This window comes from Tasmannia lanceolata, unplaced genomic scaffold (assembly GCF_043159265.1).
Source record: "Tasmannia lanceolata isolate RefF3 unplaced genomic scaffold, GAP_Taslan_0.1 ptg000023l, whole genome shotgun sequence".
Taxonomy (NCBI): domain Eukaryota; kingdom Viridiplantae; phylum Streptophyta; class Magnoliopsida; order Canellales; family Winteraceae; genus Tasmannia; species Tasmannia lanceolata.
The window spans coordinates 2,172,487-2,191,925 of NW_027518700.1; the positions used below are offsets into that span (position 1 = coordinate 2,172,487).

At 38.3% G+C, this 19,439-nt stretch overlaps 1 protein-coding gene across 1 annotated transcript; it reads left to right on the top strand.

Annotated features, from left to right (window-relative positions):
• The first annotated feature begins 240 nt into the window (after positions 1 to 240).
• On the top strand, positions 241 to 13,015 carry LOC143856630 (uncharacterized). Its single transcript, XM_077366898.1, has 3 exons — positions 241 to 3,202; positions 3,428 to 3,639; positions 12,995 to 13,015. Exons 1-3 carry the CDS (start codon positions 241 to 243, stop codon positions 13,013 to 13,015), a joined length of 3,195 nt encoding a protein of 1,064 aa, XP_077223013.1.
• Positions 13,016 to 19,439: the final 6,424 nt, after the last annotated feature.

Consider the following 19,439-nt stretch of genomic DNA (forward strand, 5'->3'; position numbering starts at 1 on the left):
ATTTTTATTTGCTCAAAATATCTTATTTCATTCATCACTCATTTAATCTAATATGTTAATTTCCAATCAGGATTCTGAAAGAGAGCAACCATCGCTCCATCAAAAGAAAACCAGTCCAAACCTACCTGGTCTAGATCTTCCTCTGTTTCTAGACTTGTCCGTCATTTTGACTCACCTATATCATCCAGAGAATCTTTATCCCCTACCTTTGAGTTATCTAACTCATCTGAGTCTGACCAAATGGCTGATATAACTGATCCCATGATGGTCATTCAAGAAATGTTGAGAAACATGTCTCGAGATATCTCGGGATTGAAAGAAGAAATGGCTGTGCTGAAATCTCAGAATACTGACAAGACCTCTACTTCTAGAGCGCCTGTCATCCAGCCTACTCCTTCTGCATTTCCTGCTCCCAATAGACCTCATCTTCCTGCTGAGGAGATTGACCTCGACGAGGGCCAATACGCTGAAGAGTATTGCGCTCCGCAGACAAATAGGGAGAATGAGTTATTCAATATGTGTCAGAAGATGGCCAAGGACATTGAAAACATGAAGTTCCAAGGGCCGAAGAGGTTTGATATTTCGGAGTACTTTGAAACTCCGAGTGTTACTTTGCCGCCAAAGTTCAAGGCGCCGGATTATGATAGGTATGATGGCACTGGATGCCCGAGGAACCATGTCAGATGGTTCATAACCCTCTCTCAGCAACACGGGTTGAGCCGTGAACAAATGGCTCAGCTATTTCCCATGTCTCTCATAGGAATAGCTAAGAAGTGGTTTCTGAGGTTAAAGCCGGAAGAAACAAGATCTTTGGATGATTTATCGAACTTGTTTGTTGAACAATTTTCGATGGAGGAGGGGATCGAGATAACAAAGAGAGACCTGAAGCAGCTAAAGCAAGGTCCTCAGGAAACTTTCACGTTGTTTATCAGACGCTGGAGGCGCAAATCTGCACAATTGAGTCAGAGGATGCCAGAAGAAGATCAGATCAAGTTGGTGATCAAAAGCCTGTCTCCACAATACTTTCATTTCATAGCACCCCAACACTATCCCAGTTTTGATCATTTGATAAAAACTGGCACCCAGACAGAGGACGCTATAGCCAAAGGGCTTAGAGCGAAGGCATTGTCCGATGTGCGGGAAGGCAAGAGGCCTATGGCCCCACCTAAAGAAGTTCATGCAGTGAACTATTTCAAGCCGGCTTTCAGACCAGAGGTCAAGGCTGTCGCTGAGGTGGCTAGACCAGTAAGAAAAAATGTTTTCAGGCAATTCGATCCCCTCCCTTATCCTTTACCGATGATATTGAAAAAGCTGGTGAGGGACAAAAAGATAAAGCTTCCGGATCTGAAACCTGTGCCAAATCCATTACCACCATACTGGAGGCTAGATCAACATTGTGAGTATCACAGGAATTCGGGCCATCTAACTGAAAATTGCCTCGCCTTGAAGCATGCAATTCAAAATCTGATTGATAAAGATGAGCTCTCAGTTAAAGGGCCGAATATTACTCAGAATCCTCTCCCGAATCATCGTGCTGCTCCTCCTCCTACAGCAAATGCCATCTTTCGTGATGAGCCCATTCTTGATCCATCTACCCTTATATGTGCTATCATGACAGATAACACATATGTTTTGGAGTTTGACGAGGAAGAACTTCAGGATGTGAAAGGGAAGCAGCCTTATGTTTTGTCATTCAGTGACATAGAGATTGCAGAGTCCTCTTCATCTCAATCGTATCTTCCTCATAATGATGACACGAGGAAAGGAAGAAAGACCGCATATGTTTTAGAAATGGACGACTTTGAGCAGGAAGATATCAGAGTTCCTTATGTTTTGAGTATGGATGATGATGAATTACTGTTGCTGGATGATCAATGTGACGAGATGCGTCATATGACCAGAGGAGGGAGAGTCTTTAAACCTCCTGAGTTGAGCGCTGACAATCCGGCTGAGATTGCAAGGGCTGCTGATGGCCAAAGACAGAATCGGCTTGTGATAAATGAAGAAGATGATAACCTTCTAAAGCAATTAAAGAAAACCCAAGCAAACATTTCTGTTTGGGGACTTTTGATGTCATCTTCGAAACACCGGAAAGTGGTGTTGAAAGAGTTAAATTCTGCTCAGGTGTCTGTTGAAATAACTCCCGACGAGCTTGTCGGCATAGTTTCCATGTCTAAAGCGGCGAAAACTCTATCATTTACAGACAGCGATTTGCCACCCGAAGGGAAAGATCATGCGAAAGCCCTCAGAATAACTGTTATTTGCAACAAGAAGAAGGTACCTGAAGTCCTTGTCGATAATGGGTCTGCACTGAACGTATGCCCTTTAAGCACAGCAACTACCTTGGGTTTTGGACCTGAAAGCTTCATTCCTTCAGATCAGGGTATCTTGGCCTATGATGGGACTAGGCGGGATGTAATAGGGACCTTAATAACTGAAGTGCAAATAGGTGGAGAGGAATTCGATATTGAATTCCAAGTTCTTGATATTAAGGCCTCCTTTCTGTTGTTGATCGGTCGCCCATGGTTACATAAGGTTGGAGCTGTCCCATCCACCTTACATCAAAAATTGAAATTCATTCTGAACCATAAGGTGATTACTGTTAAAGGAGACCCGGATTTTGAGGTGGGTCAGATTTCGCAGGAATTGATCCTGGGAAAAGAAGGAGATATTAGTTTGACTGGTTTCTCCTTGGAAGTTGCGACTATAACCCTTAAAGAAGCAATGAATGAAGAAATCTTTTTCCTAAGTAGTACCAATTCGAACGTCGTCAAAATGATCCGTCTACAAGGTTATATCCCAGGGGCAGGACTGGGCAGATACCATCAGGGTATGACTGAATGGCCAGTGTTCAAAACCTTTAATGGTTTGTTTGGGCTTGGGTATGAACCAACCAGGGCAGAGGTCAAAGAGATGAAGCAATATATGATGAAGTGGGCAGAGTGTCGCCGCAGAGGTTTAGACTTGCCAATGAGACCATTTGATCTGAGAATGAATGGACGTTTCCGTAAAGAAGGAGCAAATTCTCCTTTCTGTGGTTTTGCAGAAACCTGGATAGACGAGTCTACTGGGCAGAGACTTCCTGGGTTGGAGATTTTCTTTGACTGTGATTTGGATGATGAGCCGATGAGCTTACAGATTGCTGAAACAGACTGGGCAGATACAGTGGGGCCAGATGCACTGAGTTCCCTTTTCCATGAGAGTTCGCAGACTGTAGCCGTGATCAGCAAGAGCCCGCTCATACTGAATCCTACTCACCTTATCACCCCGGCTGATGGACCTTTGACTAATTGGACCTCTCAGGTCCTACCTCAGGTTACTTTTCAGTCCTGTCTTTCTCCTTCAAAAGAGTCAGTTGTTTATAAGTATGTGTCATTCTCTGAGTCTAATTCAGGGTCTTCCGTTTCTAATGATTCTTTTAATGCAGGTACTGTAGAGGTCAAGTCCATTTCTGAAGTCGGTGATGAGTCCATCTCACCTAGTGAGGTCAAGTTGGAGGCTGTTTCTGCTGATGAGCCTGGCGTTTCTTCTTTACATTTGTTTGAATCGGTTGATGCTGATGTCAACCTATCATTTGAGTCTGTAAATACATTTCATGAGTCCATTGTAAAGCCTGATGTGGGCCATTCGTCATTGGATGTATTCAATTCTACTTTCAATGAAATAAAGGAGTTTTCTTCTGTGTACATTCCTGTTTCTGTTTCATCTACTGAATCTGCTTTAAAATCTGATAATAATAATGATAATCAAGATTCCCCCTCTGATGAAGATGCCGACGAAACTTCCCCTGAAATCAAACACATGATTCAACAGGAGGAGAGTCGCCGAGCAAAACCACTTGAAGAGGAGATTGAAATTGTGAATATTGGTGATGAAACCTTAATTCGGGAAATAAGGATTGGCAAAACTTTATCTCCTGAGGAACGCAAGGAATTAATCTCTTTACTTAAGGAGTTCAAGGAGGTCTTTGCTTGGTCTTATGATGACATGCCGGGATTGAGTGAGGAGATTGTTCAGCACAAATTACCCTTGATCCCTGGCATTAATCCAAAGAAGCAAAAACTCCGAAAACTCAAAACTGAATGGGAGTTAAAAGTTTATGAAGAAGTCAAGAAGCTTCTAGAGGTGAAATTCATCCAAGTGGTTGAATACCCTGAATGGCTCGCTAATGTAGTACCAGTGCCCAAGAAGGATGGGAAGGTTCGAATGTGTGTTGATTTTCGAGACCTGAACAAAGCAAGTCCAAAAGATGATTTTCCATTGCCAAACATTGATCTCCTGGTGGATAATACTGCTGGACATGCTTTGTTATCATTTATGGATGGGTTCTCGGGATACAACCAGATCAAGATGGCACCCGAAGACATGATGAAAACAGCGTTTATCACTCAGTGGGGTACTTACTGCTACAGAGTAATGCCATTTGGTTTAAAGAATGCTGGTGCAACTTATCAGAGGGCTGCAACTACTCTTCTTCATGATATGATTCACAAAGAAGTCGAAGTCTATGTAGATGACATGATCGTTAAAGCAAAGACTAGACCGGAGCATACAGTTGCTTTGAGAAAATTCTTTGAGAGAATCAAGAAATATCAGCTTCGCCTGAATCCAAACAAATGTGTATTTGGAGTTACATCAGGGAAACTCCTTGGATTTATGGTCAGTGAAAGAGGAATTGAGGTAGATCCTCAAAAGATCAAGGCAATCCAGGAAATGGAACCGCCAAGAACAGAAAGGCAGATCAGAGGTTTCCTCGGGAAAGTTCAATACTTGAGAAGGTTCATATCTCATTTAACTATGACATGTGAACCAATTTTCAAGCTTTTAAAGAAGAGCTCCTCGAAGAAGTGGAATGATGAATGCCAGGAAGCGTTTGAAAAGGTTAAGCAATGTTTATCTTTGCCTCCTGTCTTATCACCCGTCATTCATGGTCAACCCTTGTTGATGTATTTGTCGATTACAAATACTGCAATGGGTTGTATGCTTGCTCAGAAAGATCCAGAGTCTAAGCGAGAAAAGCCTATCTATTATATCAGTAAGAAGATGCTAGAATATGAGTTAAAGTACACTATTTTGGAAAAGACTTGTCTAGCATTAGTTTGGGCTACCCAAAGGCTTAGGCACTATCTGTTATCGAACAAAGTATTCTTACTGTCACGGATGGATCCGTTGAAGTACTTGTTTGAAAAACCCGCTCTTACTGGAAGAACCGCAAGGTGGTTGTTACTGTTATCTGAGTTTGACATCACTTATATCACTCAGAAGTCCATTAAAGGACGGGTTATAGCAGAGCAGTTAGCTGATTCTCCTGTTGAGGAGAATGCTTTTCTGAAGGCTGAATTCCCTGATGAAGAGATCATGGATATTGAAGAAGAAACTCCGAGTACCAGATGGTCGATGTATTTTGACGGAGCGGTCAATAACCGAGGTCAAGGAGTGGGTGCTGTTTTGATATTGCCAAAGAAGGAGTATATCCCTATATCCATCAAGCTTCAGTTTGAATGCACAAACAACATGGCAGAGTATGAAGCTTGTATAGCAGGACTTGAGGCAGCTTTGGCTCTTCAAATTCAAGATATAGATGTGTTTGGGGACTCAATGCTCATTATTTGTCAGATCAATGGGAAATGGAAAACTCGAGAGGATAAATTGATTCCTTATAATACATATTTGGAATTTCTGGTTAAAAAATTTAAGAATATCATTTTTACTCATTTGTCAAGAACCAGGAACCACTTTGCTGATGCTTTGGCTACTTTGGCTTCGATGCTTGACATCTCTGCGACTATGGAAGTTCAACCCTTAGCTGTGAGATTACAGTGGGCTCCGGCGCATGTGAATGTAATTGAGATATCAGCCAGGTGTCCAGATGGTAAGCCATGGTACACGGATATCAAGAACCTCATTTCTGGTAAAGGACATCCTCCTGAAGCTTCGAGCAAAGAGAGGAAGACTCTTCAAAGATTAGCTGCCAACTTCATCATTTGTGGTGAAGAGTTGTACAGGCGATCTTTTGATGGTATTCAACTCTTATGTGTGGATGAGGACAAAGCTGCAGAGCTTATTGAACAGACCCATGAAGGAGTCTGTGGCCCTCATATGAATGGTAAGATGTTATCTAGAAAGATTTTGAGACTTGGTTTTTATTGGCCCACAATGGAAGCAGACTGCTTTGCTTTTGTGAAGAAATGTCACAAGTGCCAGGTCTATGCAAATCTCATTCATATTCCTCCTTCAGAGTTGCATTCTTTGTCTTCGCCATGGCCATTCTCAGTATGGGGAATAGACATAATTGGGAAGATTTATCCGAAGTCCTCGAGCGGGCATGAGTACATTTTGGTAGCTATCGATTATTTTACAAAGTGGATCGAGGCTGCATCCTATGCTTCCATAACTTCGAACACAGTTGCGAAGTTCATTCGTGCGAATATTATTTGTAGATACGGAGTACCTCACGAATTGATTTCAGATAATGGATCACATTTCAAAAAAGAGGTTTTACACCTGTGTGAAGAATTTAAGATCAGACATCATAAGTCGTCTCCTTACAGACCTCAAACAAATGGGGCTGTAGAGGCAGCGAATAAGAATATCAAAGTCATTATCAGTAAGATGACTGAGACTTATAAAGACTGGTCGAACAAACTTCCATATGCTTTGTGGGCTTATCGGACATCGATCAGATCTTCGACAGGTATGACTCCGTATTCTTTGGTGTACGGAATGGAAGCGGTTTTGCCGGTTGAGCTGAGAATTCCCTCTTTGAGAGTGATGATAGAGGCTAGCTTACCAGAGTCTGAGTGGGCAAGAGCCAGACATGATGAGCTGCAGATGATAGATGAGAAGAGGCTGAGAGCTTTATATCACATTCAAGGATATCAAAGGCGGATTGAAAGAGCTTTCAACAAGAAAGTTCGTGTCCGAGACTTGAAGCCTGGAGATCTTGTTTTGAAGTCCAACAGAGCACCAATATTTGATCCGAGAGGGAAATTCAGGCCAAATTGGTCTGGTCCTTACATTATCGATGAAGTCCTGCCTGGAAAAGCCGTAAGACTCCTCAATGAAAGCGGAGAAAAATTAAATGAACCTACAAACCTGGATCAGTTAAAAAAATATTACGCCTGATACACCAGGAGGCCATTTTTGATCGATTTGAGCTTTGAGCCAACAACCTATATGTTTAAAACCATTTGCAAACCCTTTGAGCCAATAAAAAAAAAATATATTTCCTTTCTTTGACAAACTCAAAACCAGGGGCATCTTTTATGACTTGCGTCATAAAAGATATTGAACCTGAACTACGTTATGACCTGATCCCTTTTTAAGGGTACGTAGGTAGCCTGGTTAATTCAGGTTCGGTCACATCTTTTGTAATATTTTGAAAATAGAAATCCTTGAAACCCCAAATGGGCGAACTACGCAGACCTGATTCCCATTTTCTTCAGGGATACGTAGGCAGTCTGGAAGGTCCAGATTCGGTTTTAACACCATTCAAACCCATCAATGTTTACCCTGTTTGAACCTAAGCCTACCTGAAAGTCCTTCTGGTGTATTTTAGGCCCAGGTTTGTAGAGAAACAGAAAAAAAAAATGATGGAGTCTTAGACCCGCTAGACTGAAAACCCGCAAGGGCGGTCTAGGCAAAAGTTAGGGTCATTTCCCGCTAAGCTGAAAACCCGAAAGGGCGGCTTAGGCAAAAATTAGGGTGCCAAGCCTGCTGGATGGAAAATTTGCGAAGGCAGACAGTCCAGGTAAATATTAAGGCATATGGTCCGCTAAATCGAAAACCTAAAAAGGCGATTTGGTCATAGCAGTGACTTCATACAGAAAGGACAATTTCCAAAAGTCAGCTAGACTTTCTTTAGCATTACTTCAATGTCTGAGTAAGCGCCAGCAAGGTTTTCTTTGATACTTTTTGAGTTAGAGAGGTTGAGACTAAGCAATCCAAAAGGATAATAACCATAACTGAAATATCGAAAAGAGGGATGAAACGCCTTTAAACGCGGTATTCAAAGGATTCTAAGAGTGGTTGACTTTTATCATTTTAAAACATTTATCATTCTAAGAAGCAGATTCAGTCTTTCTTAGTATAAAAGTCAAATGTTTGTCAGAGTCCTCATTTGTTACTTGTCAGAGTCTTTCTTTTGTCGAGTCGAGTTCAAGTTTTGAGGTCTCGTTAGTCAAAGTTCTCCCAAAGCTGGGGTGATAAAAACCCTCAGAGAAGTAGAGAATTAGTGGCTCCTGTGGATAATATGAAATCGAGCAGAGTTCAGAAAATGACAGACTCTTAAACTTCTTTGCAGTATCAGCAGATGGCAGAAATGAAGAGAGTTTTTGAGCAGAGCAAGTTTCTTGTACCTGTGAAAAGCCTTATAAATTCAATTGTTCTTGAGATAATTTTTTTTGTAAATCCCAAGTGTTTGATAATGAAAAGTCTTTGGCCTATTTTTCTTGTGTTGCTCTATAATGAATCTTGTTATGGAAGTAATCATACTAGGGGCATCTTTTATAACTTACGTCATAAAAGATGTCAATCAAATAATGATTTCTGAGATGGATATTTTCATCCGATAGAGACTAGAGAAGTTTGAACATGCTCTTTTGAGTTGAACTCCTCAGTCTAGTTGGTCTCCTTTGGAGTCAGATCTTTTGGAAATTCTTTACCCCAATGAAGTCTAAAATTTATTCTAACAATCTTCAAACTTCTGTTGAATATTTTTTCATCTTTGAAAAAAGGTTGATACCCGGAAAATTTCTTCACGTTACTTAAGTCCAGTCTTTGACCGAGATCAGGCATTTTAGTCACTCTTTGTGAGAAATAGTCGGTCCATCTATGAAATCAATAAGAGTCAATCTTTTGCTTCATTTGTTTTGAGATTTTTTTTTTTTAAGGTAGAAAGTTACCAGAGTCTGTATCTCATGGCCTGGTCCTTTTCTTTCATCAATTTGAAAGTTTATAATGTCTTTTCCTTCAATATTTTTTTGTTTTGAGTTTCTAATAAGATTAGAAATTGAATGCTTAGTGTTTCACGTTCTTGATTTTCATTTAGCGTTTTGAGAAGTTTCCAATGAAGTTGGAAATTACCGGAGTTTGTGCTGTGCGGTTTGGTTTTTTTTTTTTTTTTTTTTTTTTCTTTAGTTTTAAAATGAGACTCTTTGAGTGTTTGGTTTTATAATAGTTTGGTGAAGTTTTTCATACAATGATAAAAAAAAAAAAAAAAAAACTCTTTGAGTGTTTGGTTTTGTATCTGTATGGAGCTGGTTTATGCGGCAACATACAAATCAAGGTTAATCCGCAATGTGTCGCTACCTAACGAAGTTGGGAGTCAGGCATATCTGCGAAGAGATTCTTGTAGAGCTGGTTTATGCAGCGCTATATAAATCTTAGGTGATTCGCTACCTTGAAAGAGAGGAGTCAAAGTTACCTTGATAGCTAAACAGATGGATTTTCAGCAATGGTCTGTATAGCTATCGCCCCGTTTTTAAACTCTTTGAGTGTTTGGTTTTATGTTTAAGATTCGTATTGGAGCTGGTTTATGCAGCACCACATTTGTTTTGAAAAGTCACATGGAGCTGATTTATGCAGCACCACATTTGTTTTGAAAAATCATATAGGGCTGGTTTATGCAGCACCACATTTGTTTTGAAAAGTCACATGGAGCTGATTTATGCAGCACCACATTTGTTTTGAAAAATCATATAGGGCTGGTTTATGCAGCACCACATTTGTTTTGAAAAATCGCATGAAGCTGGTTTATGCAGCATTGCATATATAAAAAAAAAAACTTTTGAGTGTCTGTTTTTATGATTGTTTTGGTATATCTGAGAGAAGGTTCATGTGGATCTGGTTTGTGCAGAACCATACGAATTTGGATTTATATGGAGCTGGTTTCTGCGGCACCATATAAAGCAAAATTTTTCTTTGAATGTTTGTGATTGCAAAAATGAAGAAGTGTTTTTGTGTTTGTTTGTTTTAGTTGAGTCATGAGCGTTAGAGAAAGGTTATCTCTTTGAGATATCGTGGTTATCATTTTTAAGGGTTGGTGGGAGGCCACTTCCCTATTTGCTTGGAGTCTTGTAGTGTCTTTTTGTTGTTTTACTTTTGTGGATACCATTTTTGAACCAAAAACCTAAAAATTACTTTGTTTTATTTTCGGGTCGATCAAAATGAGTTGTCTGTTTGGCTTTGGCATTCACGTGACAAGCACGCTCTGCCAAAGAGGGGCATCTGTAGACACCCCATTTTGATCGTGCCCTAAATCTCTTTTGTTTGAGCAAAACCCAACCAAATCAATCCATTAGGGTCCCAAACTTCACCCTAAGATAGGTTAGGGTCCCACCGGGGTCCCCGTAAAGTTTCGTCGAGATCCGAGCGCGTTTGCTCAGTGAACAAGCCGAGAGAAGGTGCGCAATGTAGATCAAAAGGAGGGTGAATTATCTGCTAAAGGGGATGCCCAAGCCGAATAGGACAAAATTGGCGGGCGCGCCTCATCAATAATTGTGCGCCCATCAAGTGGGAGTGCGTTTATCAACACATTTGTTTTATATATATAAAAAATCAAAACGAAAATAAGGGGACTGTTCATTTTTTTTCCGTAGAAATCCAGAGAGAGAGTTAGATCCCTAAAACCTAAACCCCCTTTTCCGATCATCTTCTCCGTTGGATCTTGCCGGATCCCGATTATCCTTCGGTCATTTACTTGTGTTCTTCATCTCTCTCAGCTTAGAAACTCTAGATCTTTGCTATTCTCTTCATATCTCAGTTGAAATCTTTCTTCTTAAGTTTAAAACCCTAACTCAAGCTATTTCTCCGATCGGAACTCCGGCTAGTCTCAAATCAAATTTTTTTTTACAGACCTTCATTCTCTGTTAAATTTCATTTCTTTCTAACCTTGAAATTCATAGATCTGTAATTTTCTTTTCCCTAAATCTTAGATTTCCTTAGCAGAAATCTTAGATTTCGAGTTCCAACCATATCTCTTTCCCTTTCTATCATCATATCTCTGTAGATCTTTTATTTTCTTATTTTCTAGTAGATTTCTTTGTTTCTTCACTTAGAAACCCTAGATCAAAGGTTTTGTCCTTTAAACCCTAATTCTATGTCCAAATCTTTGGTTTACATAACACAGATCCATGCAAAGTTGATTTTCGTTAGTAAAAATTAGTTCATTCCTGCAATTCCTTGGAGTTTTGGTCGTTGTCTTGAATTTTTCTTTTAGTCAAAGCTTCTTTGTAAGTTTGACTAGAAATTGAAGAAGTGAAGAAGGAAATCGCAAGAGCACAAGGTTGAAGTTCAAGGAGATCTTCTTAATCTCGTTAAAGGAAGAAATTTTTAGGTATTTTTCATCTCCTTATCAGATCTGTTGGCTTGTGTTCGAAATATTTTGTTTCAAATATGATTATGAGTTCTATCCTAGTAGCAGTTCTTGTCATCCTTAGTTTCATAGATTTCATTCTTATTGTTGAAATTTATACCAAGTTTTTTTTTTAAAAAAAAAAAAAATCAAAACCTGTAATTTCAGCCATTTTATCTTTTATCTTTTATTGATTAAATTATTTTAAAAAAAATAATCTGATACTGTAACTCTAAATGAGATGGTGTATAGCTCTATATTTATTGAATACTCTTTTATTCATAAGGATATGAAGACTCTGATTATAAGGTTATGTTTATGAGTTGGAGGATTTTTTTTTATTTATTTTTTTTTTCTTTTTCTTTTTCTTTGTTGTAATTTCATTTATGGATGACTAAATCATATATTCTCCCATCTCTAGTTACATCATTGTAGGCAGCCATGTTGTTTGTGATCTGTTATGTGCTTTACAATCTCCATTGCATTTGATTCGATTTAAAAAAATAAAAAATGACAACTGTGTATTTTACTTATGCTTATGATTTGTTTGGTTAAATATCTTTAAATGTTAAATGTTTGTATCACAATGATTTTTTTTAAGACATTTTAGATGTGCCAGTTGTAATATGAATTTTTTTTTATGAGAGCAAAAGCTATTGTTGTACTTTTCTAGTTGACATTTTGTGAATTTAATCTATAGCTATGATACTCTGTTGTCAATTAATGATTAAACATGGGTTTGTGATATATCTAAGGGTTATCTAATAGATATGTGGCATCCACAGATCTTGAATTGTTATAAAGGCATATAATTCCACATCTTGGGGGGGACTCCTTTGTTAGTGCTCGTTTCTTGTTGGTGCATACGCACATAAATTATAGCTTAAGCCTTGTTGTTAATATGCCCTGTAGATGACTTTTTCTGAGTCCATTCATTTTATAAGGATATAGATTATAATGGTAAAGTGGCCAGTAGCCTGGGGTAATCACTTAGACAATTAGTAGTATGGTTTGTCATACTTAATATTTGTATTTTTCAAATTTAAGAACTATAGTATAATTGGTAGATCAAAAACAAGGCCTATCATTTTAGATCCATTTAGTTATGGTTTTCTCATTCATATTTAAGGAAAGAAATAAGGTTGAACTTATAATTTTTTTTCTGCTGAATGCATCATGATATTGAGTCTTATTTGTATTTGGACGTTCATTTCTATGTTCATATTATCTGTTCAAGAAATTATGGTCTTGTAGCTGTTATTTTAATAAGAGATACCTTGTTTCATATTGCTATAGTTGAAGTTAAAGGGTTGTTTTAGGATTTGTAAATATACACAGGTCTCTTTGCTTCCTTATATTTGTGTGCGTAAGAAATGGCAGTGCAAATATTTGAATTATTTAGATTGGAAGTCATGTATATATCTCTCTTCAGTTGTGTGTCTCTATGTCTATGATAATTTGTTTTAATCATGTCTTTCTTCAGTTTTGTATTTAAAAAAAAACTTTAGTAGTTCAAGTAAAGAATAATATAGAATTAATCATGATTACATAGAAATATAATTTTATTATCCCTTATAGCTGATTGTATAAAGATAAGAACTTGTATGATGTTCTCATGGATGTTGATATTAATATTTCCAGGTTATATTAGCAGTGGGGTAATGTTATTGGGTATATGTGGAGATAGACAGTTTTTTTTTTTTTAATCTCATCATGAACTAATCTTATCTTTAAGAGAAAGGAAAAGAATTTTAATAGTGTTATTGAGTATAGAAGTAATTTTATTTTTATTTGAATGTCATAGGTTATTTAATGTAAAATTCTATAATCATGTCTACAGTTATTAGCATTTAGATTTTTGCATTGAAGTTATAAAAATGGATGAACAAGCTGTTAATATGTTTTAGAAAATGACTTTCAGTTGAAAATGGGTGGGGATCTGTTCTTTGTTTTACTCGAGCGAATGCCATAAAATTGATTTGTTGATAAGAATTGCAAAGTTTAAAAATTCAAGTCATTTAATATGCTGCATTGTAAAAAATATTCAAGTTAATTTTTGTAATAGAATGAAGTTGTGGTGTGATTTTAATCGTTTAGAATAATGTATCCTCAATTAGGCTATAGGATAGATTTTATTTTCATTGTTAATCACTGTCCTTATAAAATGCTTATTTAGATCACTTTGTGTGCACGATGAGAGTGATTTCCTTAAACTAATACGATTATGGAATTTTCTGCAAAATTGTCATGTATCACAGTGAATTTCCTTCGGTCACTAATTGATAGCCCATGGTTAGCTCCCAGTTTTGGACACATTTTGAGCTTATTGTTTCAACACAGATTCACCCACTTTAGCCCCAGGTTTGAACCCAAATCCGTCCTTGTTTGAGCCCATCTTTTAGCCCCAAATCTGCCCTGTTTTGGCCAATTTTCTGCACAGATTTATGCCCATAAATCTACACAGATTTCTGCCCATAAACTTGCTTTGTTTTGGCCAATTTTCTGCACAGATTTCTGCCCATAAATCTGCACAGATTTCTGCTCATGAATTTACCCTGTTTTGGCACAGGTTTAGCCAATTTTCTGTACAAATTTCTGCCCACGAATTTGTCTCAGTTTTGAACGCAAAATCAGCCCCCTACTTTGACAAAATTCAATCTTTGTTTTGACTAATCCAGTTTATGTTTCACCCCTATTTTGACACAAATCTATTTTTGTTTAGTACAGATTCACACACACATAATCTGTCCACAAATACCCCTGTTTCAACACAAATTCACACAGATTCTGCCCCACAATTCTGTCTCTGTACAGCACAGGTTTATGCATATAAAATCTATTTCTGTTTTGGCCTAAATTCTGGCATAATTCTGTCTACCTACTTCACCTCTTGTTGGGCACTGATTTAACCCCATTGCTGCCTTTGTTTCATCCCTGTTTTTAAGCACAGTTCAACCCCTGAATCTGTCTCAATTCTGGCATAGTTCAGTCCATAAAATCTGTTCCATATTTTGCCCATTTTAGCCTATAAAATATGTCCCAATTTTGTCCAGTTCAGCCTTTGAAATCTGTCCCAATTTTTGCACAGATTTTGTGGACAAAATCTGAAAGGTTATGTCCCCAAAATCTGCCTTTTGTTTTGGATTAGATTCACTCCCATTTCAGTACAGATTCAACCCTGTTTTGAACACAGTTTAGTCCATCAGTTCTGCCCTGTTTTGATTTAGGTTCAACACTTTTTCTGCATGATAGATCAGCCTTTGTTTTGTACAAATTCTGTCCTATGAGTTTCTATACTCTATTAATATAATTTATTTCTTTCCCTGTTAGGATTCTGTTGGTGATAAAAGCACATAATTGCTGTCTAAATATTACACAGCAGCTGTCTTGTAGGCTATATGTTCTATAATCATGGTATAAAGTCTAAGATATTAGTGTAAACTTGATTCCCTGCGTGTATTGTTTCAATTTGTGATTTCTGCATTCATCCATTTGGAAAGAGCTCATCAAATTTGGGTAATAGCCAGTTTTAGTTCATCTTTCTTGTTTATTTATTTTATAGGGATATTAGAGAACTACAATAACATTTTTATAAAAATTCTATTCTATAACAATGGGTAGAATAGAAATTTGTTGGCATATTTTATTGATATCATTCCACATATGGGCAATTTACTTTATGAAATAGATGTTATTGGTTCCCAAGGTGGGACGGCTTTTGAATCATCAATATATGAGAGTGTTTACAGCTTTGGTTTAATTAAGTAAGAGTCTTGGGTTGTAATTATAGCTCCTTATGTTTGATTCCTTATCATGGTAAATGCTCCAGCATGCATATGAGAAATTAGGAAGAGGAGACCACATCTCAATTCTAAGGTTAAATGACTTTAAGTTCATCATTTGAAGTGATCTTGCTGGTGCTTTTACATGAAAATATAGCATAAAGATGTTATAACATTCTGAATGGTTTATTTTTTATTTTTTATTTTTTAATCCTAGTTAATATCTCACTTGTCTTAACCCCCACATGAAATAAACTATTTCCAGCAGTAACTTCAATGGTAATAAAAAAATTTCTACCTAAAGCTTCATGTTTACCCTTGGGTTACATTTGTTTAGATAAATTGCTCTTCATGGTAATATAACAGTGCGAACTTCATTATAATCATTTTTTTTTAACAAAGTAGTTGATGAATTTTATTTATATCTAATTTTTAGTTTTGAGAAAGAACTGTTATTTTTTGATGAGAGCACTTTGATCTGCATGTTTAATTTCTTAAAGAATAGAAGAAACTGATGATCACATTGATGTTTTTAAGTATCATCTATTTTTATATTGCTCATATAAGTTTTGAGTAATAGATGTAAGAGTTTGCTTTATCTTGGATATACTTACTATTTCAATACAGTTTCTGTACATATTCAGTTTAAAATATGTTCAGATAAATTCAAATGTCACGTTGTGCCATGTATACCTGTTTTTAGGAAAGAAGGAGATCAGATGACTACTCTATTCGATATTATCGACATGAGTACTGTCTGATTTCAAGGCGGGATTAGAAATATTATCATGTGTATTATGATATCAGATGATTACTTTAGCATCATCTGATTTCATCCCCATATTGGGGTGGCGTTTGTGTTTGGGCATAGAAGTGTTTGACATTGTTTTTGCTTTATTAGGCTATCCAGCGGCTGGTCTGGACTAATTAATGTTGTTTATTATTTTATGATTGCTACAGGTTGTGCATTCTTTAGTTGTAGATCATATTTTGCTGATATTTGATTTGTTTTTTATAATAATTGATTGAAAATTTGAGATTATCTGGTATCCTTTTCCCTCTCTTCGGGTAGACTAGCACAGTCTTTTGGGTTTCTGATTAGATTTCTTTAGACACTATAACCTGTGCTAGGAGACATACTCTGTCTCGTTAGGCAATCCTCCTTTGGAGGCAAGCCTCAGTTGTAGAATCCTCTCTGAGATTGCACCTCAGTTTGTTCTTTTGTTAATTAGAGACCAATTTGGTCAATTAGTTGTCTTAGCCTCGCTTCCCCCTTTGCAAGGGCAATGATAAGGTTGCTTAGAGCCCATCTTTGTGTGTGTTTGGAAGACCCGCCCGGTCTCATTCTCTCGTTAGTCCTCCTCTCTGTGCATCGTCTGGTTTTGGGAGAACACCTTACTCGGCTTGGCAACATACCCCTATCCTTATGGGTATTGGGTTGCACATTTGTTGCAACCTATGGCTAGGTAGCTGTCCGGCCCGGTGGGGTGTTTTACCTCTGCCAAATGTGCAAATTCGTATTTCCTTTTCCCTTTTAAAGAGTCTTTGACTCATCTACCCTTTAGTTGTTGTCAGTGGAGTCTTTGACTCGTGTGTTCTTCTCTCTTAGAGAGTCTTCGAATCGTGTTTCCATTTCTTTTAGAGAGTTTTTGACTCATTTATCCTCTAGTTGCTTTTATTAGAGAGTCTTTGACTCGGTTACTCCCTTTGTGTTCTTATTAGAGAGTCTTTGACTCATTTGCTCTTATAACGGTGTTATTAGAGCATAGTTTCCCTTTTTTCACCCTAGGGTTTGTCCCTAAGGTGTCATTTTGTATATTCCCTCCGGTCTTTGGCCAGAAGGGTGAAAGCATCAGAAATTTTAAAATCCATAAACATTGAAATCATTAAAAATCTCAAAAAACATTAGAAACTTAAAGCATAAAAAATAGTTGATTTGCTGTAAGTGTTTGTTAGGTAGAGAGTTCGTTTCGAACTACGTTGGCTTGATCCTCTTCCACGAGGTACGTAGTGCAGCTTGAGATTCTTATCTCAGGTCCAGCCAAACTTTGTAAATAAATATACTTTAACCCTTCAACTTTAAAACCTTGTTTTCAACAAGATCTTCCTCTAGAGTTAGGAGTTTGTCCTAGATAGAGAGTTTTAGAGTTAGGAGTTTGTCTTTTATTTGTTGTGTGCTTGTTTGTGTTGTTTTAGAGTTAGGAGTTTGTCTTTTGTTTTGTGCTTGTTGTGTGTTTGTGTTAGAGTTAGGAGTTTGTCCTAGCTAGGAGCGCCTCCGTCCGGTCAGTTGGCGATTCACATCGCCGACTGATGACTAGGTCTTGGATACGTTAGCAATCCTATTGTTTTCCTTAGGGCATACAGCCTAGTTACACATAGGTTGTAGGAAACACCTGCATTAGCTTAGGGCTAACCTGCATTTAGTTAGGGCATATAGGGTGTCCTAAAATCTACAATTTACAGGAATTTAAATAATCGTACAAGAAGCTTTAAGAACTGGTCCGGTCTTTTAGATCGAGTCTAGGATAGAGGTCTAGGTGTCTTAGGCATCCTAGCTTAGAATAGGTGCGAAGAACTACGTTGCCTTGATTCTCGTGGAGGCGGGGATACGTAGGCTTCTTTGGATGAATACCAGACCATCCGAGGGCTCGGGCTAATAATTTAGAGTCTTAGGATTTATTATGTCGTTATTATATGTTTTGATGTGTTTTCTTACTTTCTCGTACTGATCCTATACCTTTTTGCTGTAGCTTGCATGTGTTTGCACATCAGGACTTAGACACCTATTAGGCTCGTCATTCATAACCTAGCTATGCTTAGGTGGCACTTCTTTCATCTCATTTTATGTGTGCTTATTATTTTATCCTCAGGAAATGCATGCTTAGGTAGACGATTCCTGAGGATTGTTCCCATTTCATATGATTTTTACCCAAACTTCTTTGGAGTTAATAATAAATGGCATAAGAGACCAAGTGCTTGCACTCGGACGAATCGGGGGTGCTCTCAGACCTTCCCCATTCGTAACCAGGCACGGACCTTTTGTATCTCTGGTTATCCATTGCAAACAGAGCATTTATTTTGGTTCCATGGCGCATCCATGGATGGCGACTCTGAATTATTTTTAGATATATCTTGGTTTCAAGCCCTGGCTCCTGATCAGGATGTATCTCTTTCTTTTATATATCGCCACTCATGCTATGCTGTGAGGGTGGCATCCGTTTCGAGAGTTCCTTGGTAGAGCTCTCCTTCACACGTGGATGATCCGGATGGTGTTAGGGACCCGTTCCCTCGCCGCCTATCTCGGATCGGGGTCCACAGTTATGTGCTGTGAAAACAACCATTTACTCGTTCACAACCAATTACTCGAAAAGCTTAAGCTGTTGGAGACCAGTCCCCCTGATGCGTCACCCCTCATTTTAGGTTTGGCCTACATGTGGCACATGTCGCCCCTCTTTTGGGTTTGGCCATCGCATGTGGAATTTTGTTGTTAAGGAGGTTTGAACTCAGGACCTTTGGCTCTGATACCATGTGAAACAACCAATTACTCCAAAAGCTTAAGCTGTCGGAGAAGGCGTTTTGTAATCTTTTATACTTTAACATGTGCCTAGGTCCACTTGAGAAGAGAGTCTCACTATCTCGATATCAGGGTTACAAAATCTTGTTTATACTTTTTCTCCGAGCTAAGAAAAATACCGAAACATTACATCCCGCAACCAAAGCCTAATATGCGGCTTATATAGGGGTGCAAGTTTGGCCCTGTCAGTGACCCGCACTGAGCCCGAACAGGGTTAGGGCTGGATTTTCCAACCCTGAGGGCGGGTCAGGGTTCATTTTTTTAGACCCTGACTCAGGTCGGGTCGGGTTCTGAGTTAATGCCTCGGGTACTCTGACCCGGCCCGACCCTAAGTTTTCTATTATAGAATTGAACCATCTGTGCATTATTCTTTTGCTAATGTTTTCTATTATCTTGGATTGATGTTTCTTTAGATTATTATTATTAATTGTCTTTGTTGCCTGTCATGTTGTTGAATTCATATTGTCTTATTTTGTTCCCTTCCTCTGTTTATTGATCATTTTGTTCTATATGATAAGTGGTTGCTTTATTTTTGGCACTCTTAACAGGTTTTTGCACTAGGCCCGGCCCGGCTCGGCCCAATCAGGGCTAATCAGGGCGGACCAGGGCCAACACTTAGCCCTGTAGGGCGAGCAATGGGTTGAGGTTTTTCGGCCCTGACTCAGGGTTAGGGCGGGTCAGGGCCGAGATAATGGGATCCAGGGTTGGGCTAGGGTTTTGAAAAACCCGA